This window comes from Pituophis catenifer, unplaced genomic scaffold, assembly GCF_029215685.1.
Source record: "Pituophis catenifer annectens isolate HBS135680 unplaced genomic scaffold, rPitCat1.0.hap2 SCAF_2, whole genome shotgun sequence".
Classification (NCBI taxonomy): domain Eukaryota; kingdom Metazoa; phylum Chordata; class Lepidosauria; order Squamata; family Colubridae; genus Pituophis; species Pituophis catenifer.
This window is the reverse complement of record NW_027256882.1, coordinates 261249052-261274411: the sequence shown is the minus strand read 5'-3', so window position 1 is coordinate 261274411 and position 25360 is coordinate 261249052. Positions and strand designations below refer to the sequence as shown.

The window sequence follows — 25360 nt, the reverse complement described above, 5'->3', positions numbered from 1 at the left end:
GACAAAGTAAAAGCAGGGTGCTCAATAATGAATACAAGACATATATTTTGGAGACATAACACGAAGGCAAGAGTCACTAGAAAAGCCCTTTGAAATGCTTGGGAAAAAAAATCAAAGGCAATCAGAAAAGTTGCCAATGAAAGGCGATGTAGTATAACAGTGTCACACTGGTGATAGAAACCTGCTTTATGGGGGAAAAGGAACAGCTACAGACAATTCTAGCAAAATGGTGTCTATCAAGACAGAAGAAACTGGACAATTTCAAAACACAGCCAATCTCTACCTGGAAGAGAAAGGTCCAATTGTTGTTGTTTTTTTAATTCATCTCAATAGTATTCTACAAATTTTGCAGATCACAAAGAAGCATGGGAAGATAGGGAAGATTTGTTGAATAGCCAAGCAACCAAAACATTCTTCCAACTAGCAACTCTTGCTTTATTTCTCATGCCAAGCCAAAAGAGAAAAAGAAGCATCCCAAGTTGCCTAGAAACTGATCATAGGGAATGGCTATATCATGGGATAGATTGCTCAGTTCAAAGAATTAACCCTCCCCTCTTGAAACATTTGCTGCAATAGAGAAGGTGACAGCTTCACAACTCACTAAAAAAGAACTTTGAATATTCAATATATATGAATTCTTGAAGACTGAAGAGTCGTATCTTGCCTACAAAGGTTTATTCTAGGAAATATTTGCTATTGTTTAAAATGGCACAAGAGCATTTCTTGTTAAACTAATACCAAGAAGCACTTTTCTAGAAAAGGCAAAAAATATATCTTATACCCTTATATCTTATACTTAAGCTCAATTTGAACAAACTTCCAAACTCTAGAAATTAATAATTAATCACAATCTCACCAAACTTTAATCTTTGCTCACCAACTAGGTTTGAATAATGTATCTTATGGTAGCTAAAATTACTTCCACAAGTAGGTTGCACATGAACTGCAGTAAATCACTCATTTGTTTTGAGATTGCCACATTGTCCACTGCAACAAATCCAAAAAAGCTTGAAACAATCAGAGTTTCCCTCTCTGATTTATACATTTGGACAAAAGGAAGATGGTTGAGGGAATCTCCAGATGGATTTGTGATAAGCCATATTATCTTGTCCAAACATGTCCATAATACGTACGGTTTCACTTTTTGACTGTAGCTTAGTTACTTGCTTGGTCATTTCTAGGTCAGCAAATTTTGGTTAATATTACCACATATTACAAGTGGTAATTACATATTACTACATATTACATATTACTACAAGTGGGAGTCCACTTCAAAGCAATTGTTTCCAATTATGATTTGAAAGGCAAGCAGTAATCCATGCATCAAAGCAAACAGATGAAAATGCAAGGAAGTCCGAGAAAGAAGAAGCTGTGTTTCCATTAATTGCAAGATCATCCGAATTCATATTCCTGGAATATGCAAGAATTTATTTTGCACGCAGCCTCAAGCAAAGTATTTTCTTGACAGAACAAACTTTTGAAATCTCAGCATATTGAAAAAAGAAGTCAAATAAGTATTTGGAAAAAGAAATGTTTTAATGTTAAATGGAAGCAAGCATACAGTTATGGAATCCATACTATATAAACTGTATGTACAGTTTTATCTATGTTTTCTCTCCTTTCCTTTTAAAAGGAAGTTAGGACCTAATAAATTGCCTTCCTGATCATTTTTCTTGAAATACAGTTCAGATAGTTACAACAATTCTTCTATCACTCTTTCTCATCTAAAACATAATCCAATTTCCTATATTTGATTATCTATAAATCTTATCTTATTATATTAGGAATAAAAAAATCTTATATTTTAAAATACAGAGCAGCCTTTACTGCTTTGAAAACACTAACATGTCATGACTTGATTCTCAAAGTACCGCAGTCATAGTGCTCCAGAGTTTGATAAGTAATAATTCTTTATTTAACAATCTGTCAGCTCCACCTGACATTCAAAGCACTCATTAGTTATATTACTGTAGTTAAATCTCATTTAAAATGTTAATATATGTAAAAAGGGAATTGGAATAATAGAAAAAATACAGAGCAGAGGGCAACTGCACAGATACAAAAGATACAGCTACTTTCAGGAGGTATAAACAGATGTTGCAGAAATGCTCTGAAGCTATACAGCCTATAGCTCTTTAACTGGTTATCAGGCCACTGGGAATTTTCACTGTCAAAATCACTTTAATGCAAAAGATTTTATATCAGAAGGCTAACTATGCTTGCTCTTAATCATGATTAATTAAAACAAGCCACATTCTAAAACTATGATTTGGGAGTTCACTTATTTCAAGTAATTGTTCTTAAGACCAAGCATAATTAATAATCTGAATGCAAAGGTAATGTTTATTTATTTATTTATTTATTATTTTATTTTATTTATAATATTTATATGCTGCCCTTCTCCCGAAGGACTCGGCATGGCTCACAAGATAAAACAACAATAAATATCACATTAAAAGGTCGATAAAAACCCCAACAATTAAAATAAAACTCCCAACAGATCAGGCAATTTGATTAAAAAGTCATGTCTTCAGGTCCTTGTGGAAGGAACGGAGGTCAGGGGCTGTCCGAAGCCCAGTGGGTAGTTCGTTCTAGAGGGTCGGCGCAGCCACAGAGAAAGCCCTCATCCTGGGCGCCACCAGCCGACATTGTCTGGTCGATGGCACCCGCAGGAGGGCAGTCCTATGTGCGCACACCGGGCGGTGGGAGGCCGATAGGAGGTGATCCTGCAAGTACTCCGGGCCCATGCCATGAAGGGCTTTATAGGTTAATACCAGCACCTTGAAGCGATCCAGAGGACCACCGGCAACCAGTGCAGCTCGCACAGGAGAGGTGTAACACAGGAGTAACGGGAAGCTCCAGTAACAACCCACGCGGCCGCATTCTGGACCAGTTGGAGCCTCCGGGTGCACCCCAAGGGCAGCCCCATGTAGAGGGCGTTGCAGTAGTCTAGACGGGAGACAACGAGAGCCTGAGTTACCATACGGAGGGCATCCCTATCTAGGAAAGGTCATAACTGGCGCACCAGGCGAACCTGTGCAAAAGCCCCTCTGGTCACGGCCATCTGATGGTCAACTAGAGACAGCCGCAAATCTAGGAGGACGCCAAGATTGCGAACCCTTTCAGAGGGAGTAAGCAACTCCTCTCCCATCAAAAGTGATGGGGCCACTAGATCCTGGGATGCCAACATCCACAACCACTCGGTCTTGGAGGGGTTGAGTTTGAGCCTGTTCCTACCCATCCAAACCCGCACCACCTCCAGGCACTTAGAATCCCTGGATTGGTCCGGGGTGGAGATGTAAAACTGAGTATCATCAGCATACTGGTGATAGCTCACCCCAAAACTACGAATGATCTCACCCAGCAGCTTCATATAGATGTTAAAGAGCAGGGGGGAGAGGACCGAACCCTGAGGCATCCCACAAATGAGGGGCCTAGAGGAGGATTTCTGTCCCCCTGCCCAAACAAACTGCGTACGACCCGAAAGGTAGAAGGAGAACCACTGTAAAACAGTACCGCCCACACCCAACCCCCCAAGTCGTCGCAGTAGGATACCATGGTCGATGGTATCAAAACCCGCTGAGAGGTCAAGTAGGACCAGAACAGAGGAATAACTCCTGTCCCGGGCCCGCCAGAGATCATTCACCAGGGCGACCAATGCTGTTTCCATGCTGTGCCCGCCTGAAGCCCGATTGGTACGGGTCTAGATAGTCCATTTCCTCCTGGAATTGTGGAAGTTGGTATGCCACAACGGACTCAACAACCTTCGCTATAAAGCGAAGGTTGGAGACGGGACGAAAGTTGTTTAGGGAGGCCGGATCTAGGGCAGGCTTCTTGAGGAGGGGTCAAACCACCGCCTCCTTAAGGGTGGCGGGGAAGACTCCATCCCTCAATGAAGCGTTGACAATCGCCTGGATCCAGTCTCCAGTCACCTCTCTGGTTGCCGCAACAAGCCAGGAGGGACACGGGTCCAACAAACACATTGAGGCCCCCAATCTTCCCACAATCCTGTCCACTTCATCCGAGGACACAGGGTCAAAGTCAACCCAGATGTTACCATCAAGGCTTGCTCCCATCTCCCCGTCAGACCCCGCCCAGTCGGAGTCTAAACCCATCCGGATCTGAGCGATTTTGTCTTGCAGGAATTGAACGAAATCCTCAGCACTGCCCTGCAAGGGGTCCTCCCTCGCTCCCTGATTAAGAAGAGAGCGGTCACTCGAAACAAGGCTGCTGGACGATTCTCTGCAGACGCAATGAGAGCAGCGAAATAATCATGTTTCGCCACTTCCATCGCCACAAGATAAGACCTAATATAGGTTCTTAACTGTGTTCAATCAGATTCAGAACGGGAAGATCTCCAATGGCCCTCTAGGCGTCACTTCCGACGCTTGATCTCCTGAGCTCCTCGGAGAACCATGGAGCTACCCGGGATCCCTGTCGGCGGAGAGGCCGCAATGGGGCGATTCGATCCAGTGCTCCGGCGGCAGCCCATTCCCAGGCATCAACCAGGGCCTCTAGCGAATCGCGGGATAAGGACGTGGGAAATGTCTCAAGCTCTGTCAGGAACCTATCAGGGTCCATCAGGTGCCTGGGGCGGAACCAACGAGTCGGTTCCGCCTCCCAGCGGTGAGTGTTGACGGATGGAAAGTCCAGCATAAGAAGGGAATGGTCGGTCCATGACAGGGGTTGAATGGATAGAACCCCCCTAGCCCGAGCATTAATCCACTGCCCAGAGATAAAAATCAGGTCAAGAGTGTGCTCCCCATTGTGAGTTGGGCCCTGTACAACTTGAGTCAGGTCCATGGTCGTCATGGAGCTATGAACTCCTGAACCAGCTCGGATGTCTCGCCGACTGACGGGAGGTTAAAATCTCCCATAAGTATCAAGTTGGGGAGCTCGACCGTCAGTTCGGCAATGACTTCGAGTAGTGCAGGCAGAGCCGAAGATACGCAGCTGGAAGACAGGTACATGATCAACAAGCCTGACTGTACTCTAGGGTTCCATTTCAACAATAGGGATTCACAACCGCCTATCTGATGGACAGTGACCTCCTTAGGACTAAGACTTTCCCTAAGAACAACCGCCACTCCCCCCACCCCTTCCATGGAGTCACGGCTGGTGCAGCACACGAAAACCCAGAGTGGATAAATCGGAAAGGGGAGCCCCTCCCTCCGGTCCCAGCCAGGTCTCCATGATGCATGCGAGGTCCGCGCCCCCTTCATCAATAAGATCTCGATTATTCGCAATGGACCTGGCATTAACATACAGCAGTCGGAGTCCCGGATTCCGCACATCCAACCCCCCGAGGAAGCAGGAAGAGCTAAGAGGGCCAGGGTGCGTCACCGCCTGTAAAGAGTGGGGGCGCATCTCCCAGATGCCATTAGGCCCTCTACACCCCCTACCTCTACTCCTCCCAACCACCACAGTGATAAAATGACCCTCGTCCCCCTGTACCCCATCCGACCCCCCCTCCCCGTCCCCCGCACCAGGATCATCCGACAGGCTGGTATGCTGATCTGTAAGGACCCCCCCAGGTCCATTCACATAATAAGACCCCCCCTCCTGGGACCCCTTAAAATATTAACAAACAATTTAACGAAAAAAACCCTCAGCCTCCTCTTCGCCGCATGCCAGGGTTACAAAACCCGTCATCAAGGTAGGCCCTCGATAGAGTGGAGGGCCAAACCTGCGAGAGGGGGAAGTCTCACAGTGCAAGGAGCTCTATCGCCGAATACATCCGGGATGAGTGATGGCCTATGGCCAAGGAGGTCCACAACAATGATCTAAAAAATCCAACGGAGAGAAGTGCAAAGCTGAGGCACAGGCAAGCTGGACTCCACTGCCCTCTCAGTGGGAGGAGTCTCACACCATTACGACAACCGGGAGAAAATAATCATGCCACCCTCTCATGATGGCTGGCCCAGCAAGATGGTCTGGGAGATCGATGGAACCAGTGGTGAAACAGCAGCTGAAAACCGGCTCCCTCAGCGCTTGTATCTCAGTTGCAGCTCCCCATACGGCTAAGGAGAGACAGATGGAGTAAAGCCAGTCTACGGGCTCCAGGACAAAAGTCAGTCCACGGGAACGGTGTACCCTCAGGCCGACCGGGAATAAGCAGAGCAGCGAGCGACAGGCCTGAAACCAGGCCAAAAGGAAGGAAGGGGGGAGCACAGGGCAACAAGGTGCCAGAGCGACATCTCTCATCATCTTCCGCCCCCCAACCGCCCCAGATCATCCATCAGTCAGGATCGCTCCCCAAGCTCAGCCTCCACCAGATCACCAGATTACTGTGGAGACCTCTGGGTCGTCATGGGGGCCGGCCCTCCAAAGGTAGCCAAACACCCCATGGTCGCCCAGGCAGTTCCCAGATGAAGGCTGCTGAAAGTATCCCCCGCCATCTCACTTCTAGCCCTCAGGCTGCAGCCGCCATCTCCGATGCCATCCCAGCGGTCACCATTGTGGCCGTCGTCGATACCACCGCCACCGCCAGCCTCCCCGCCATCGTCCTCGTCCTCCCCTCACCTCAACAGACATCTTCCGATACGTCCCGGGTCCCGACGAGGATCCGACGAGAATGCCGCTGTATCGCCGCTGCTCCGGCAGCCGCTGCCAGCAATGCAGAGTCAGCCACTGCAGCCATCCAGGCCGATACCACCGCCTCACACTGTCCTCCGCAAACGCCAACCTCTCCCAGGCCAGAGCGTTCCGAAAGCCGGGAAAGCTCTCAATTGACTGGAAAAAACTCCCTTAGCCGGGCAGGGGCCATAGGTGTTCAATCCGGCCCCCCGAGGACCCCCAAAAAGCCACAGGCATCACCCCATCGGAACCGTGAACTCAGCGAAGAGCCGCCATCTTGGGCATGCACAGAGGTTTTTGAACCATGGCTAATAAAAATGGAAGCAAAATGTTGAAACTCAAACTCTGAGCTAAGGTGGTAGGAATAAGGACATTCTGTAGTTTATTACCATAATGATAAACTATAGTTCTTTCATTTGGAAATTGATATCCAATATAGCATTGGATTATCTAATTTTATTGGGCATGTATTTCTTGAAATACATTTTTCAATACTCACAAAATCCAATTAATAAGACTGGGATGTAGAGTTTAATTTAATTTTCCTAGCTTGGCATATATCCATAAACTGCCTCATTCAAAATCATCTAAGTATGTTGGACTTCAATTCCCATCAGCCTCCTTTGTTATGATGTGATTGTAGACCAATATATGTAGAAGATGTCTAATTGGAGAAGACACCCTAAAGGATAGTATGCAAATGTTCATTCCAAATCCCTTTTCTATTGTCATAGCTACTTTCTGGGGAGAAGGGGGATTAACTAAAATCCTTTATAATCCTACTAAGAAACTGACTTTAAAGAATGGGGATATTGAAAGCAAAGTTTGCAGACTCCAGTATAACCCAAGTGGTTCTCACAATGAAACAGATCACTCTGTTCAATGTCTGAAAGCGATGAGCAATTAAATGGGAATTACTGAAGAATCTAAAACCCACCCGAAAAGCAGACTCCTTAAAATCTTCTTTTGCTACCCTGGGCACACTGTGAGTGATGCCAACTATCTGGCCTCTGTGCTTTTTATCTCTTGAAGAGCAAGCTGTGGCCGGTAGAATGTCTCACCTCCTCAGAAATATAAGCCAAAGAACTCAGCAAAATAAAAACATTGGCTGCCAAATCACATGAACAACGTTAAAAGTGTTTTATCAGACTCTTATTATTTAAAATTGCAGCCCTTTATCATTCCATATCTTTGTCTATTAGAATACTGGGCATTATAAATTTTGAGTTTTAGAAATGGAATGTATTTCTATTAAAAGATTCCTATACCTATATTATAAAAGAACATAAACATTCAGGGCTTAGGAATATTTTAAAATAGGAATAAGCATTCAGCTTTTTAAAGTATTGCTGCTATTTTAATGTGAAGCGTCTTAACAATAATAGCACTCAACTAACTTTTTCTAGTTTCTAAAAAGCTAACCAATCTCAGGCCTAGTTTGTATTCAGATAGAAAGTCATTAACTAAACTGAAATTTGGAAAACTCCCCAGAAGACAATGGGAAGCTATTTCCATATTATTGCCAAGAAATTTCATGATTGTGTCCACAGTCACCAGAAGAGTCATCAACAGTTTGACTTGTGAAATCTCTATTTGCAACTTATTTTAATATTAAGATAAATGTATAGGAATTCTTCTGAAATGTGTGTGATAAAGCAGCAACATAAGATATAATTACAAACTATAAATGTGTGGTGCACCACTTCAAAACACCTGTCAATTTTTCCTGTATGTTTCTTTGCTTTTGAGTGCCAAATGTTTTTTATAAGCAATATCTTCAAATTTAATATGAAGATAGGATAATATTATCTAGAATAGAAGTTTAGGGAAGCTCCTTTATACAGAGTCTGATCCATTTAACCCAAGACTACCTACATTGGCTAGCAGATACTCCAAGGAGCAGAGCCCTAACTAGAAATGACAGAGATGTTATCTGGACCTTCTTCATGCAAGACAGTGATATATACTTAGCACTTATTTAGCTACAGCTCTTCCCTTCCTCACAAAAATATGGATAATCATTCTGTAAAGAGATAATAGAGACCGGAAACAATGTTTTTAACAGAGAGGCTACGGCAGGCGTGTCAAACTTGCGGTGTCACAGCGGTGTCACGTGACGTACCTTTTTTCCCCTTTGCCAAATCGGGCATGGGTGTGGGCAGCGTGTGATGCATCCGGCCGGTGAGCCGCAAGTTTAACACCCCTGGGCTAAGGAGAAATAGAAACATTTGGCTACAGTTTGGAATTTAATTTACTTTCTGAACAGTACTTTTTAACCAGCTAACATAAGATAAAGTCCATCACTGCCTAGGAAACTGACACAATGTAAATTACCTGAGCTAATGTAGTGGCAGAGAAGCCCATTTTTGCCCATTTTATTTGTCTCATCAATTCCTTACTTTATTTTGGTCATCTCCAGTGTGTGTCTTGCTTAATTAACATCCAGAGCTTGTTCTTCTTTCTTGTTTATTTCCATATCATACTATCTTTTTACCACCTCCAGCTATTATTCCTTAGTTTTCTTCTCTAATTTTTGTTTAGTCTTCTTCACTTCACTGGAAGGATGCAGTGGCTCAGTGGTTAAGACGCTGGGTTTGTCGATGGCCCGAGTCACACAACAGGGTGAGCATTTGTCTTTGCTTAGCTCCTACCCACCTAGCATGTTGAAAGCATGCAAATGCAAGTAAATAAATAGGTATGAGTTTGGTAGGGAGGAAACAGTGGTCCGCGATGTCATGCTGGCCACATGGCCACAGAAACATCTTCAGATAGCGCTGGGTCAGCGGCCTTGAAACAGAGATAAACGCCAGCAACGACTAGCAGAGCAAAATCCTCAAGGACTCCTTTCCTTTTCCTTCTTCACTTAAACTGTGTTCTGCTTTTTCTCCTTGTCACTTTTCTCCCTTCCTTACTTTCATTTCAAACAAAAATAGGAACAGCACTCATTTTCCTGTCATATGCCTTTGAAATAACACTAGGTTAATGCAGCATCATTAATTTCAAACATTTTAGAATTAGTCAACACAACAAATCATTTAATCACACTTAGTCCCTGGCTACCACTTCTTTGCCCATGTTCTACAGCCAAACTGTAAAGCTTTCAAGGAAGAGCACTGGAAAAATGGAAGTAGAATCCAGAATTGCAGAAAAACTCTTTAAGAATATTGGACAAAATCTGTCCTCATCCAGAGAACTAGTAACTATGAAATGTGCTTGTGCAAATTTAATGAATTAATATAAATGTATAAAGTCAAAGATCAATATATAAAGTGGCTGAAAAGAAATAAATGTGAGAGCAAACAAAAAGAAACCCAAAACATCTACATGCTTTCTATTATTAAAACATATACTGACATGATGTTTTCACACCGATGTGATTATCTTCTCCTTTAGTCTAAATATAACTAAAATTACATGAAGAAATGTATAAAGTATAAAGTGGAAATTAATGCCAGAAGTCTGAAATATTGGTTTCATCATGGAAATCCCCATAAGTACTGTCTATTTATAATTAATAAATTATCTAGAATGTACTTTTAAAAAATGACTTATTCAGCAGTGGTTTCTACAGGTAGTCCTCGACTTACAACCATTCAAAGTTACAACAGCACTGAAAAAAGTGACTTAGGACTATTTTTCAGACTTACGTCTGTTGCAGCATCTCTATGCTCATGTGGTCAAAAATTCGGATTCTTGGCAATCGGCATGTATTTTTGATGGTCAAAAATATGACCATCTGATGCAGAGTCCCAGGAGCATGTGATCCCCATTTTGACCAGCAAAGTCAATAGATCAAGCCAAATTCACTTAATAAATGTCTTATTAACAACTACAGTAATTAACTTAATATTCAAGGCAACAGTCATAAACTGGGGCAAAATTCACTTAACTTGCTTGGGAAGGGGAATTTTGGGCTCAAACGTGATCATAAATCGAGGATTACCTGTATATGCTTATTGTTCAAAAGATATACGTAAAAATCATTTCAATATTCAATTCTGCATTTAATATCAACTTTCAGATACACTGATACTCCCACTCCTGGAATTCCACATCAGCACAGAAAGTAATACTGCCTAGAAATTCTAACAGTTGTTGGTTTTCCCATTCACTTTGCTTTGAGAAATCAGCAAGACTGATTGGAAATCACATGGGTCTCTATGAAGTCAATAATTAAACAACAATAAATCAACTGCTCTTTCTTCAGGCAAATGTCAGCCCCTTTCTTCAAAGCAATGAAGAGGAAAGTACCATGGTGCCATGGTATCTTGACTAAGATGGAGAGGTATACTTCTGAAGAATGAAAAGACAGGGCAAAATGGCTATACCCACCCATATGCAACTACACAGCATAGCTTCAGAGGACATGCAAAACACATTATTTGCACTGTTTCTCCTGGAGTTATCAGCAAATGAATAGTTAATTGCTTCAACTTGTGAAGACTTACCCAATATCTATGTGACAAAACAACACAGCACCAATCTTGAATTGATGCATCCTTGTGCACAGAAGAGATGACAGAAGAGAGACAAGTTTCAGCACTATTATTTGCAACCTATCACTTCAGGCCATCAGAAAGTAATTTCCATTTACAAATGATAATAAATGGGATTTTAAAATACAAGCACACAGCTGAAAAAAATTCTTACCTAAATCCAACACATTCTCATCTTCATTTTCCTGTGGATGAATTATATGTTCTTGGTGAAACTACAAACAAATGGAAATAATACTATAATAAATTGTGTTGAAAAATTTCAGAACGCAATATATTTTTCAAAAGCATTTGCTGCTCTGGTTCATTTCAGAATGTAACATTAATTTTTCTAAACTGTCAAGCAAAATTAGCCACTCAGAATAGAATATCTGTTTTTACAATAAGCTCTTGTCCAATATTCTTAAATAACAAACCAGAGCTTTTATAAAAATCTTAACAGTCAAGGACACATCCAGTACTTCAGGAAAGTAGTATAAATTCAAGAAATGTATTTTGCAAGTTCGGCAACAACAAGGATAGCTCATTATAAAAGGAGGAGGAGGAAACAACTTTGGCTGTTGCAGGTTTTAAAGGCACCATATAAAGAAATAACACTTCCACCGACTTTGAAATATCAAGAAGCCGACAATGCAGATCATAAAGTATCAAAAACATCTGCTTACCTTCTACTTCCTGTATAATTCAAAGACTTGGGAGTGTGCCTACAAGTCATTTAGTCATTTCCATACCAGAAAATAGGTGGAGACATGAATTATGTCCTGCCAAAGATCTCTGATATTTGGAGTCACAGTTAAATCCTTATAAGCCACAAGTCCATCCAAGGCAAGGATTTCCAGACCTCAAGGGGAAAAATATGCTTTGCTATGCTGAAGATATTAAATGTAGATCTTGCCATTGCCAATCAAAAGCGGTTTTATAAGGAAATATCTCCAGGTAAAACCCCACAATGGGTTATACTAAAACCAGCGAACCAATTCAGAGGTGGGATTCACTTACCTTCCCTACCGGTTTGCAAAAACGAGCATGTGTGTGCATGCTCATCTCTGCACATGCGCATGGCTTTCTGCACATGTGCAGTAGTCACGCATTACGTGGGCAGAGCCTCCTACAGTTGCCACTACCGGTTTGCGCGATCCGGAGAGAACCAGATGAATACCACCACTGAACCAATTAAATATAAGGGAGGTCACATGCCCAAGTATCCCAAAACAACTTTGTTTCTTCAGGTCTTCCACAGATCTAACACTTATTAGCAAAGCATCATTAGCAATAACATGAAAAGTGAAATGCCCACAGAAAGCAGCAGCAGCCATACAAACCGTCCATTCTTCGAGTTTGTCCCTGATGATGCTGTACAGATTTCTAACTATAAATAACTGGGCATAATTATTATGGTTTATGCATGAAGCAAAGCTGGTTTTCTTTAAATATATTATTAGCAGACAGCAAGACTATGTTTTTGTAAAATCTCAGACACTTTTTAATTGGTCTTGAAACATATTCAGAAGGAAGCGTTACTTAGCTGTCATTAGCCCAGCTGGGATTTTGTGAAGTGTTGTACTCTCAAAGCAAATATAAGTAAGATAATACGTGTCTCATTAGATTTTAGCAATTCATAAAAAGGTGATTGGACTATACCGTTAAATCTTCATTTTTAAGAGGCTCCTCAGATGCAACATCTATAAGATCTGTTTAAAGAAAGGCAGTTTCTCATTAGTTCCCTGTCGCCAGCAGTGGGAAGTAATTCTTTTTATTTCCCCTTCCCATACACTCACTGAAAGAGGAAAACAGAAGGATATACAAAGACCAAACAATGTTTCTTTACTATATTCACCACTTCCAAGTCGCATGACTATAGCTGAAATGCTAGGCAGCTCTACAATAACTTCTCATGTTATTTTAATGGGTTAATTTAAACAAGATTTCCTCCTTAAAGGGGTATGCTGCACAGTGCAAACTTAATCCCAAATTATCCTTATTTATTAATACTTCTTGAGCAGTATAATCATTTATAGTGAACCTGAGATTTTGACTTTGTAAACAAGAGTAGCAATTTAATGTTGTTGTTTTTTTAAAAAAACTGCCCTTCCTTTTCTTTTGACTACAGGAAACAACTGCGTTTGTGTTATTATTTTATTTCCTGGCTCCTTTTCAAAAGTCTGGAATAAGGACTTGCTGCATCAAAACCATTTTAAATTTATTTTCCCCTGATCATAAACAGTGCCAATATTATGCAAGAGAAGCATGAATATTCTGTGCCTGAGCACATTTTGCAGAACTCCCAACTTTTTCTATAACCTACATGGTTAAACTAAAATAATATTTTTGCCAAAAAGAATCGTCTGTGAGCATAGTTTTTCCATTTACAGTCATTCGAATTCATTAGCCAGTTTTTATATCAAGTTTCTATCACTGGATGCAAATCTGTTTTTTTGAGTTTACGCTGCAAAGTTGAGTTTCAAATATTACATAAAAGCAGGGAGGAAGGAGGAAGCATAAGTGAATCATGCATTCTTTTGCAAATCATAGACCCCACCTGAAGGGGAAAGTTTCTCCTTTACAAATTACACTGAAAGCAAATCCACCTTTCACACAGAAATCTTGCACAAAGATTTACAAAACATTACAGAATGTACACATCCACTACTTGAATTTATTAAAAAAAGCAAATTAAAATTTTGGTGGGTGGATCAAGGACTGTACCTTTTTTTTTTTAATCCTTCTTGAAAAACAATGCATACTGTATAAAATATTTTCTACAATGTACAACACTTTCTTTCAAAATATTGCCTACATGTGCAGTAATTCTCTAGCCTGTTTAATTTATAGCAAATTAAACATTTACTATGGCAATTTGTTTTATTTCTACATTAAGTTATTTCCAGTAGGAAACGATCACTGCTGTTAACCAGTCAATAGCTATTTCTGAAATCAATGTCAAAGACTAGGCATTTGTTTATTAAGAACTCAAACATAAAAACAGCAGAATTCTGTTGTAGAGAGATTTATATCTGATTGCAATTCTCTATAACCTAGAAATATCATGATGGTCCGGCATGAATACAGTCAAAGCCAAATATTCAGAACTAGCAGCAAGGAATGATCCTTCTGTGAGACCAAAGGGAGCATCTGCTTCGAGGAAATGATTTTGGAAGTCACAAAACAGTAGAAATTAGATTTTTTTTATTTGTTCTTTTTGTATTTTCACTGCCAGAAAGAGATCTGTCTGATTTTTTTCCTTTGGGTGTCAAAACAATTACAGATATCCTTCTATGGGTGCTCTACTATGAATTAGGTAGAAGGAAGCAACTTCCTCAGACAACAAACAATTTAGGTTACCATGATTTTGGGATGGAACATCCATAATTTTCCTACCTGTTTAAACAATATTTTTAGTTCCTGAATGTTTACATTTGCAGCAGGTGCTTCAAGCTAAGGTGATGACTCAATCAAGAGCAACAAAATGTTTCTAAGCATTACTACTTCCTTTTATGCCTTTGATAGGTTCAGATTTCCTTCCCTACTTGTTTGATCATTCCTTTGAACAAAAGACATGGCCAGATATCTTTTGCCCTGACATGTCCAAACCAAAACAAACCTGAATCCATATTCATGTTCTTATGACTCAATAGAATAAATCTCTGGCTTTGCTATGGCAAAACAGTGCCCCATAAAAATGACCCCATGCGGAAACACCAGGATAAATGAAATTCAACCCATGCTTCCCCAATGTGGAATTCCTACCTAAACCTTAACACAGCACCCAGGTATTTAAAACCATTAAACATCTTGGATTAATCCCCAATGTTTTTATGAAATGGCACACCTAAAAGAAGCTAGACTGTGCCTTTATCATCCCCACTATGGGTTTTAGAAAGATGAATTTAGATATTAGATCATTTATGATTTAGTGGCCAGACCTGGGATTAAACATTTTACTTACTCTTCAAAGATGCTAGCTTCCATATCCTCTGTATTCCATAAAACTAAGCAGTGCTGAAAAGAGAAGTATCAGCTGCAAGTAAATTCTTTGCCTAACAGCATCCCCAGCAGGTGAAGTAATAATTTATTTCAACTATCCTTTCTTCAATGTACTTTGAACATGTTCTGAAACTCACTTCCTTAGATAAGCAAATAATAAGTAAATACTTTAGCTAGGCTGGCTACACTGATTTTATTTGGAATCTACATGTGTGTAATGATCATCTTTTCATCTTTTTCTTATTTCCCTATGAGTACTTTTTATACCTCACAATTTTGGCTTTTTTGGTTTAATAAGGGTACATTAAAATCCTATCTATTTGGGAGCTGGTACAGTTGCACAGCTTTTCATTGCCTTTCAGATTTGACACAAGCTTATTTTTCCGTAGTTCTGTATTTCAGGACTTTGGGCAGGTAAATCCAAACCGTTGTTTTTTTACTATGAAGTTCTTAGTAGAATTAAAACAGAGTAAGATCAGACAGAACATTGAGCCTGACTATTGATAGCCTATCATAATTAATAGAGAACTCACTGCAGAAAGATCTGCTCATGATTTTTTTAAATTAATACCTTCCTAGTTTGTAAAATTCAGATTTATGTTAAACAAGTTTTACAAGAATCAGCTGATCAAATCATCTAAAGCACTGCTTGGGCAGTTCGATTTTTCTTCCTTGGAAGTATTCCCATCCCCTAGGAAAATCCTGTCCCTATTGAGTGAATTAATCTTACAATTTTTTTTCCAGAGGCTGGTCACATCTGTTGGGGAGTCTTAAATAAACACTTTGTTGATAGATTGCAGACAATCTATCAACAATTGATATTGATAGATAGATTGCAGACAAACTTTGTTAATAAGTTTTGTCGGATAAATAAATTAGTAAAGTCTATGTTCTGAACATAAATGTAATCTACAACAGATTACATTTAATCTTTGCTGAAGGACTTCCTATACACCGCAGACCCTCGTGGTCCCTTCCAAATCTCCATTCTATGACTCTAGGTGCCAGAGTACTCCATGTACACATTCACTTAGTTCTTAAAGGAAAGGGTTTAGAAGATAAGCCCACCCTTCTCTAGCAATTCACTTTTGAAAGCCAAGATTGTCCTATGTTCAGACTGAGTTTAATAACTTCAAACATCACATGAGCCTTTCTACGCTGGAAATATATAAGAATGTAAATCAGACAGGCAGTCCTACCTCACAGATTAAGAGGTACAATTGCACTTCTTGGTTGTTACAATGCCATATTGATCACGACAGATTTTTTTTAAGTACAATAAAAGGCAGACAAATAATGCAGTGATTTATAAGGATTGTAATAAATAAAAGTAGCAAATAAAATTATACAGATAGAAATAAAGAATAATTGTGAACACAATGGAAATTTTAAAACAATGTCCAGAAAATGGTTTAATGTGTCTTCTCCTAACCTAGTGTTTTTCAGATAAATAGAACTTCAACATTATAATTTCCAGAAAATTAGCTCTTGGCATCTGGAAGTTTCCAAAATGGTCTAATCTCTTCTCTGGTCTTTCCAAATTTTAAATTCTGAAATGAGATTATTGACTAAGGATTTGTTGATAATTTTCTCTCTTAAAACGCTCACTTAACAAACAAAATACTTAACTTTGAAGTTAACTAATGAACATTAGTTAAATTAAAAGAGATTATAGATACACCATAACTAGTATACTTGATGTAATACATGCAAATCATAAAAAGGAATTATTATGTTTTACAGTTCCACAAATCAAACCATAAAGCTCACTTAGAATATCAATACTAGATCAATAATTTAAATTATTTTTCTTATGAGAACATTTCAGATTATGTATACAGTGAGCCCAGTGAGATTTGCTTCTAAGTAAACATGAGTTGTGAAACACAACTGTTTCATGTTCAAATATTTCAGATTACATTTCTGTGCCTTGTTTGTTTTATAATTTCCATCTGATGCGCTAGTCTAGAAGAAATATGAAAACTTTTATTTTCTGTAATCAAAAGCCAGGTTTAACAGCTTTTGAGAAGGAAGAATGATATCATTTATTGGGGAAGCAGGGTTTTTTTAGGAATTTGGACTTTTGCTTTGTTTTTACGTGTTAATTTAAATCCAGCACTCTGAAGCTTCTCTAGGTGCTTAACACTTTCCAATCTGGAAAAAGCCAAATTGGAAAAAATTCTCTGGATTTAACTGAAGTGTGGGCAATCAGGGAGACTAGATCACTGGGTAGAGAATTGTGCAATGAAAGAATAGAATAGAATAGAATAGAATAGAATAGAATAGAATAGAATAGAATAGAATAGAATAGAATAGAATAGAATAGAATAGAATAGAATAGAATAGAATAGAATAGAATTCTTTATTGGCCAAGTGTGATTGGACACGCAAGGAATTTGCCTTGGTGCATACGCTCTCGGTGTACATAAAAGAAAAGATACATTTGTCAAGAATCATAAGGTACAACACTTAATGATAGTTATAGGGAAACAGTTAATAAGGCTACCAGCAACAAGGTTACAGTCATAAGTAGGAGGAGATGGGTGATAGAAACAATGAGAAGATTAATAGTAATGCAGACTTAGTAACTAGTTTGACAGTGTTGAGGGAATTATTTATTTAGCAGAGTGATGGCGTTCGGGAGAAAACTGTTCTTGTGTCTAGTTGTTTTGGTGTGCAGTGCTCTCTAGCGTCATTTTGAGGGTAGGAGTTGAAACAGTTTATGTCCAGGATGCGAGGGATCTGTAAATATTTTCACAGCCTTCTTTTTGACTTGTGCAGTATAAAGGGCCTCAATGGAAGGCAGGTTGGTAGTAATTGTTTTTTCTGCAGTTCTCTTTCTTTCTCATACAACCATCTAGCAACTTCGTAACTCAATTAAGTATAAGACAACATATTTTATCTATGATAAATTCAACAAAATCCTCTTCTTTAATAAGAACATTTTGAAACCAAATTCTGTCAGCAAGCTGAAATAGGAAGTGATGGAAGAAATGGAAGATATTTTTTCTGCAAGCACTACTGTGAGCACTGAGTTGTTAGAGAGGAAGGGGACATGGCAGTTAGATCATCTGTCCAACATCCACAAGCATCAGTTTTCATCACTGGTTTGTGTCCACCATATTGAGCACACACCCATTTCGGTCCTTGTAGGGAACAGAGAGCTCAAAAACCTACACTATGCCCCATCAAACCCATAATCAGATATATTTTCAACACTGCTATTCAAGTTAAAGCTATTGCTACATTTTTTCTGACTACAGCCTCTAAAATTCAGATCCCTTCTTCTAAAGGTATTATTTGTAATTAAATACTTTGGAATTATATTTAGCATTGCTGTATTTAAAATAGATTATAATATTTAAGTTCTCTTTGTTTTGTCTCATAATTCTGCAGATGTTGGTTAAAAAGCAACTGTGCCTTGGCATACAAGTGAAAGGTGAAAGCCTTTTGACGTATTTTATGCACACAATACAATGAATTGTAAATAATGTCATACAATAGAGAATGAAAATACCTTCTTTAGATGTTAAAGAGTTGCAAGGTATCTGCATTCCTCCCAATGTCTCAGCTTGCTTTGAAGTAAGATTCTTAAAAAAATAATAATAAATTGGTTTAATTATTATGTTCATTATGTTATTATTATTTTATGTTCTTCATATAGGATGCACAAAGCAAATTCACAGAGTACTCTAATATAACCTGCCCCAATTTGTTACTGCCCAGATGTCCTCAGGCTGCAGCAGTCAGCACAGCCAGCAAAGCCAATCAATAGCAATAGAGTGTTGGGAGTTGATGTCCAAATACATTTGAGATATACCTGTGGAAGGAATACTATTCCAACATACTACATATTGTATGTTCAGAGTTAAACTAGATCAGAGCCTGAAGCTAAGTAAACCTAAGTTGAGTCAGTGCCTATGTTCAATTGTTGACGTGGGGGGAAAAGTTTATTATTTATTTATTTATCAACAAGTACAAGAAAACAAGTAACAGAATAGACATAAACATGGACGCATGAAAAAAATTGGCACAAAAAAGGATATAAATTTATTTATTTATCAAATTTATGTAGCCGCCCATCTCACCGAAGGTGACTGGGTAATGCATATGGGAAAACCATATATAAAAAACCATATATAAAAAAACATATTAATAATAAACATTGTAAAAACAGAGATACAAATCTTAGGTTAAGAGGGAAGATAAATGGGCAGCTCAGCAATGGAGCCACCTAAGCATTGTCTCCAGTTTCCTTTGGAGCCTCAGGCCTGATAAGACAACCAGGCCTTGAGGGCCTTCCTCGGGATCTACCCTATCCAGATATAACAAAGGACAATATGAGTTGGTGATTTGTGGCCTTATCACCACACAGTCAGATTTCTGCAATTAATTCTATTTGAAGTAGAAGTGAAGATAATTTATAGGCTACAGTTGGTCCACCTATCTTGCGGACCCTGTACTAGTTACCAGTAAAGTGGTAGTTTTGATATATAAACGGATACAGGATAGGCAAACGTTTCAGAACTCACTGTACTAATTAGATTCAACTCATCTGAAGAGTCCTCCCAGGACAAACTGCTCAAAGTGCTTCATTTTCACACAGTGAGAGCGATGAAGCCAGAAAACTATCAAACACTCTGGAACAGCCTCCTTCCAAAAACTAGGTTTACATCCTCAGTGAAGGCCTTCCAGAGACTGTGAAGACTAAAAGTGTACAAATTTGGTATGCATTTCACAATACATTCTGTGTATTGGTTATATCTGTTAATAATAATAATAATAATAATAATAATAATAATAATAGTAATAATAATAATAGTAATAATAATAATAATAATAATAATAATAATAATAATAATAATAATAATAAAAATAATTTTATTTCTATACCGCCCTTCTCCCAAAGGACTCAGGGCGATGTACAGCCTATTTAAAAACACAGACAAACACAGCTCATGTCAGTGTTGGTTATTTCTAGGGAACAAAGGCTAAGATAGGGAACAAGGTCTGATTTCCAGGACTGATATTCTGTAGCTTGCTCTCCTCCAAGAAGGTCTGACAGGTAGAAGGAGCAGGTGCTGAGGATTAGCAATGTGGGTCAGCCCTCTTCTCAGGCTGCAAATTGCTTTAGCTGCTGGTGTGGATCTTGTTGCTAGGAGAGTGATGTTGGGCTGGTTCTTCTTGACATCATGGAAAGCCCCTGGTCACATAAGATCCTCCTTGCCAAGCCAATATCAGCACCAGAAACTAGTTTATGCCAGTATGAAGAAAAGCCGCAGAGCAAGTTCTTCTCACATAATTATGAGCTTCTTGGGTTAATCTGGCAGCAAAGAATTAATTCAGGTTCTCTGCAATGTCCTCAACTTCCCTACTGGCACAACTGTAACTTCCTTCTCTGTACAGCCCTACTGCCTCCCTAGCCGATTTCCTGCTTCTGAAGTATTTAAAGCTTTTAATTGTTATTCTTGGTCTTGAAGATTTTAGCAATACAATCCTCAGATTTATTTCTGGCATCCCTCATTGTCTATACTTCTAAAATTTCCTTAACTCACTCATGGGCATGTTCCTGGATTTGTTGGTACTTTTCTGATTAGTAGTGCAGTAGACATTTTGGCTGAACTTTCATTATTGTGCTTGTCATATTCTCCTGGTAAATTCTAGGTTTATTCATAATAACAGCATGTTCATCTGCAATCTGGTAGTGAATGAGGTGGTGGACCTGGCAGGTTTTACTGAGACTCAACTGAGCAAAGCAGTGATATTACTGACTTTGTCCAGTTCTCAGCCCTTCAAGGTAGGCCGGGTTAGGAAATGAAGGTTTTAGAAATGCTACTTTACTCTTGCAGGTATAATAAAATCTTGAGAGCCTGCTAGATTTCCTCTGATCCCTCGTATACCAAACAGAATCAAGATAACAATATTTTGATTTTTTTTCTCCTGTCTTCTTCTTCCCCAGGAGTAAGCTGTTGTTTATTTTCTCTTAATGGTTCTTGTATTCCTTCATCGATCACCATACTTCCCTTCACTGGCTGGATTTTAGCTCCCCTCACTCAAGGACAGGGGATGGCATTGATCTTACTGCAAGGGACTCCTTTTGTGGATTTCAAGGACTAGCTTTCTGCTATGACCCCTGCCATTTGTGAGCTAGGCACATGACTATCATGGAATTACAGGGATTCCATATCTTAGCTATTATATGGGATTGTAGGGCTGCAAGAACAAGAATTGGGATACCAGCAACACCCTACTTCAGGAAGGAGATGATGTTAACAGTCTTAAGAAAGCTGTGCTGCACATTTTTCTTAAAAAGGTTCACCCTGGATCAGCAATGTATTGCCCAACTTTTATGATGGGGATTCAGCTGCAGAGAATTCTAGAGGAAGTAGATTATTTGACACTTTTCAGTCAGGTTGCTACCTTCAACTTCAGGATGTATATGAATTATACCTCTTTATTCAGTCTATGAGAATCACTAGAAATAAGTATTTCTAAAAGAGATTGTTCCTGGATGCCTTGTTGATTTTACTCTCCATTTTAAGGCAACCATGCACATTCTGGGCAAAATCCTCAGCTTCTTTTCACAATTTCTAATTAGTTTTATTCAGTGCCTTTGTCATATATAACAGCATTGTCCTGAATAACATTATATGCAAAATAAGCAATTTGTGTTCAAAGTTTATTACATTTCTGTAGTTTTCATTCTTTAGTGATAATTCATCTTGAATTTTCTAGCATATATTAGCTTTTCCCCAAGAACAATTTAATTTTCAGAAGGTTACACTAATCTTTTGCAGCTATACTAAGATTTGTTTATACTCTGTCTTCCAAATTCTGTTCAACCTCTGTACTATTTGTCTGCCCAGGACGTCCTGTTTATTCTATGGACTATGTACTCCTTCAGACATTTCCTTCTAATTTTGTACTGCAAAGGCTTATTGCTGAATCATACATAAAATAGCTTATTTCTTTCTTCAAATGTACATATACGTAAGTGATTGTTCTCTATAAGCAACAAGGGTTGCTTTACTTGAACATATATACAATTTATACGTATGTACAACGTAAAATACATGCAGCATTTAATTAGAATGTGGCTTTTCACAATTTTCACATCACTTTTCAATTTAAAGAAAAACTAGCTTCATAGAAATTAACTGAATTTTTATGCATGTTTCTTGATATAGCATTTTTATAATCATGCACCTTTGCAAAAGCCTAATATGATGCATTTTTGTACATTATTTTCATCATTTTTCTATACATTATTGAGCATGTTATTTTACTGTTTAAGCTTAACAATTGTATTATAACTTTTAAAAGATAAAAATATCAAGGGGTAATTACATTTCCATCTGATTCTGCTTTTGAAATTGCAATTTAGTAGCTTTGAATTTAAATGTGAAATGTTACAATTCTTGGTTTAGTAACCAAGGTGATTTGCCTGGTTTCATCATATTTTCTAAACATTTCAGGGTAATTAAATTTAGATACCAGACTTCACATAAACTTTTGACTAGACTACACTTTTGACTAAACTGTGTAAGATTAAATTAAATTCTAGATCACAATTCTGATTTTACAATAAAATTGTTTGTATTTAAGGCACCATAGGATTCTTTTTTCCCATCCTTTTTCTTATTAGCAAGGGCTGTTGACAATTTAAAAATGATCAATGACCCTATCAAATGTGAATAAACAGCATTTTTCTTAAACTGTGAAAAATAATGTTTCACTATATTACAACTTGGCACTTACCTGTTGTGTAAAAGTTCTATCCCAGAAGTATTTCCTAAAGAGCTGTATATCAGATTCTAACGAACAGTCTGTTGTGTGATTAGATGTCAGGAATAAAGTCCCTGACGAATAAGCAAATTGAAGGACAGCGTTTTCATCAACCTCCACTTTAGAAATCTCAAAAGGATGGATGGTCTGCCTCCTGAAACAACACATTCATGAGATTAGAGTTAGAGTGCCAGGACAACTGAAACATGGAACACCAACCTATGCAAAGTTCCTCTCACACTGCATTATGCAGAAATAGTCTGCATAATTTCAGACTCTAATCTGACTAATTCCAAAAATTTCATGGAAAAAATATTGTGAAATGCTCAGGCTAAACAAAGTTTTTTCCTGAAGAACTTTCCCCATGAATCAACAATTCCCACTTGGAAGAATTCTGATCAAAAAAATAAGAACATACAGTTGATGTTTTTTCTGTGACTTTTTTAAAAAAATGCAGACTATTTAATCACAAACCCGATTCAGTAGACAAACCAGCAGCATACCAGCTCATAAGCGTACCACAATACAAAATAGTCTCTAGAGAGTGCTGTATTGTTTGAATGTTCCAAAAAAGTGAGACATTCATAATAAGAGTGATAACAAAGAATGCATAAATTCATACAAACAAAATATTATGTAAAGCTAGAAACAAAACAGCAGTGTAAATTTGAAGGATGGGGAATAATTAAGCTGGGGGGGGTTCTTGCTCGTTTTCTCTCCTATTTAAAACTATCATGACTGGATAATGAGAATTGAACAAGACAATTGTCAGAATCCTGGCTCCTCTTTGTTCATTTTAAGATTATGTTGCCCACATGTGGTACAGTGGCCTTGTATGTACACAACAAACCAAAAACCCCAATAAATATCCCAAAAAGGGATATTTAAAAATAAATCACAAGTCTCCTTGCTTACTTGTTTCACTTTGCATACAACTTTCATGGCAACTTTAAAATAAAGTTCAGGCAACTGGGCTGTTGCTAAGTCAATTGTGGGGAGGATCTCCAGGGTAGGTCTGCGGTACAATAGATGGTGCCAGCCGAGTTGTCTAATCAGCAACAACATATTGCTTCAGAACTTCAGCAGGAAATGAACTCTTGAACAGCTTAAAATCTGTTCTATTTCATTGCAGCTTTGTGAGTGGGGTGTGTGATTGTATGCGCATGGCAGAGAGAAATCTATATGTAGTTGAAAAGCAAGATAGGTAAGAAGAAGGAAAAATAATGGTAAGAACTAAGTTGTTGAGGAACAAAAGTGGCAGAAGTGACAGTGCTGTTTTGCTGTAAGCGTGTATTCTAACCTCTCACGAACTAGCACCTTTTGAAAAGCTAAATTCATAAGAGCAAAAGATATAACTAACAAATCCAGTGAATACATGTCCAGATTAGAGAGAAAAATATTTTGGATATTTCCTAAATACTTTGGATATTCTCTAAAACATATAAACACAGGTGCCAATCAAACAGTTTTACCTGAAGTTGTTTTATTGTTTATATCTCACCTAGACTGTTTTTCTAATCTGTTTCTAATCGGATTTTAGATGTATCTGGGTTTTTCTTCTATTCTATTTACTCATTATTTACAGAATTATTATCTACCCATAAATCTTGAGAATAAGGTTCACATAAAACTTTAAGTAAACCAAATATGATATTACAATCTATAACAAGACATAAACAAGTAAATTATATTATATTCCCATTGAGCAGTGTTTTCCAGCCTTGACAATTTTCAGATGGACTTCAACTCCCAGAATTCTAAGCAATAGCTTTGTTTGCTAGGAAATTTTCAGTACTAAAGGCCAAGCAGCAATTGCAAAGAGTATTTGAATTTAAACATCTGTAATAGAATAATTCACTGAATTTAAGAGAAGTACAAACAAAAGTAGTCATTGAATTTCTTTCTTCCCATTCTTTCATATCAAACCATACTACTTACTTGGAAAACATTTCAACAAGACTGAAATGTCCATTCTGTAAAGCCAAGTCCAATGGTGTCAATCCTTCTTCATTAAATAAAGTGACTGCAACTGTTCCACCTGGTTGGAATAACAGGAACTGCGAAAGTTGAACTAGACCCAATCTCATTGCAAGATGGAGAAGTGTTTCTTTGCATTTAGATTCTAAAATAAAAACATATATAGGTTTTGCATTAAAAATCAGCAATCCTATTCTTCTGGACTATAAGCATCTTTTAATATAACAATGTAGACTTTATTATTAACACAGATTAGTAAAAAAGAAAGGTTATTTCAATAGAATCCCTATAGCAATCCCTGCTTCATACCGATATTTTAATTATGTATTGTTAGTTGTAACTGTTTTTAATTTATTTTTGTTTGTCACACAATCACTTAATGAGATGGGGGGAAGGGAAGGGAAGGGAAGGGAAGGGAAGGGAAGGGAAGGGAAGGGAAGGGAAGGGAAGGAAGGAAGGAAGGAAGGAAGGAAGGAAGGAAGGAAGGAAGGAAGGAAGGAAGGAAGGAAGGTAGGTAGGTAGGTTTGGGAAAAAGGAATTAT

The 25360-nt window shown here is 38.6% G+C and overlaps 1 protein-coding gene across 1 annotated transcript in view; it reads right to left on the bottom strand.

Annotated features, from left to right (window-relative positions):
* The window catches only part of ARHGEF28 (Rho guanine nucleotide exchange factor 28), a 150847-nt gene that overhangs the window by 71969 nt on the left and 53518 nt on the right, over positions 1-25360 (bottom strand). Inside the window, exons 4-8 of the mRNA XM_070934551.1 lie at positions 24780-24963; positions 22815-22995; positions 18574-18646; positions 12714-12763; positions 11227-11287 (exon numbers count right to left, since the gene is read on the bottom strand). Coding sequence (XP_070790652.1) covers positions 11227-11287; positions 12714-12763; positions 18574-18646; positions 22815-22995; positions 24780-24963 — 549 coding nt within the window. The remainder of the gene's footprint in view (positions 1-11226; positions 11288-12713; positions 12764-18573; positions 18647-22814; positions 22996-24779; positions 24964-25360) is intronic.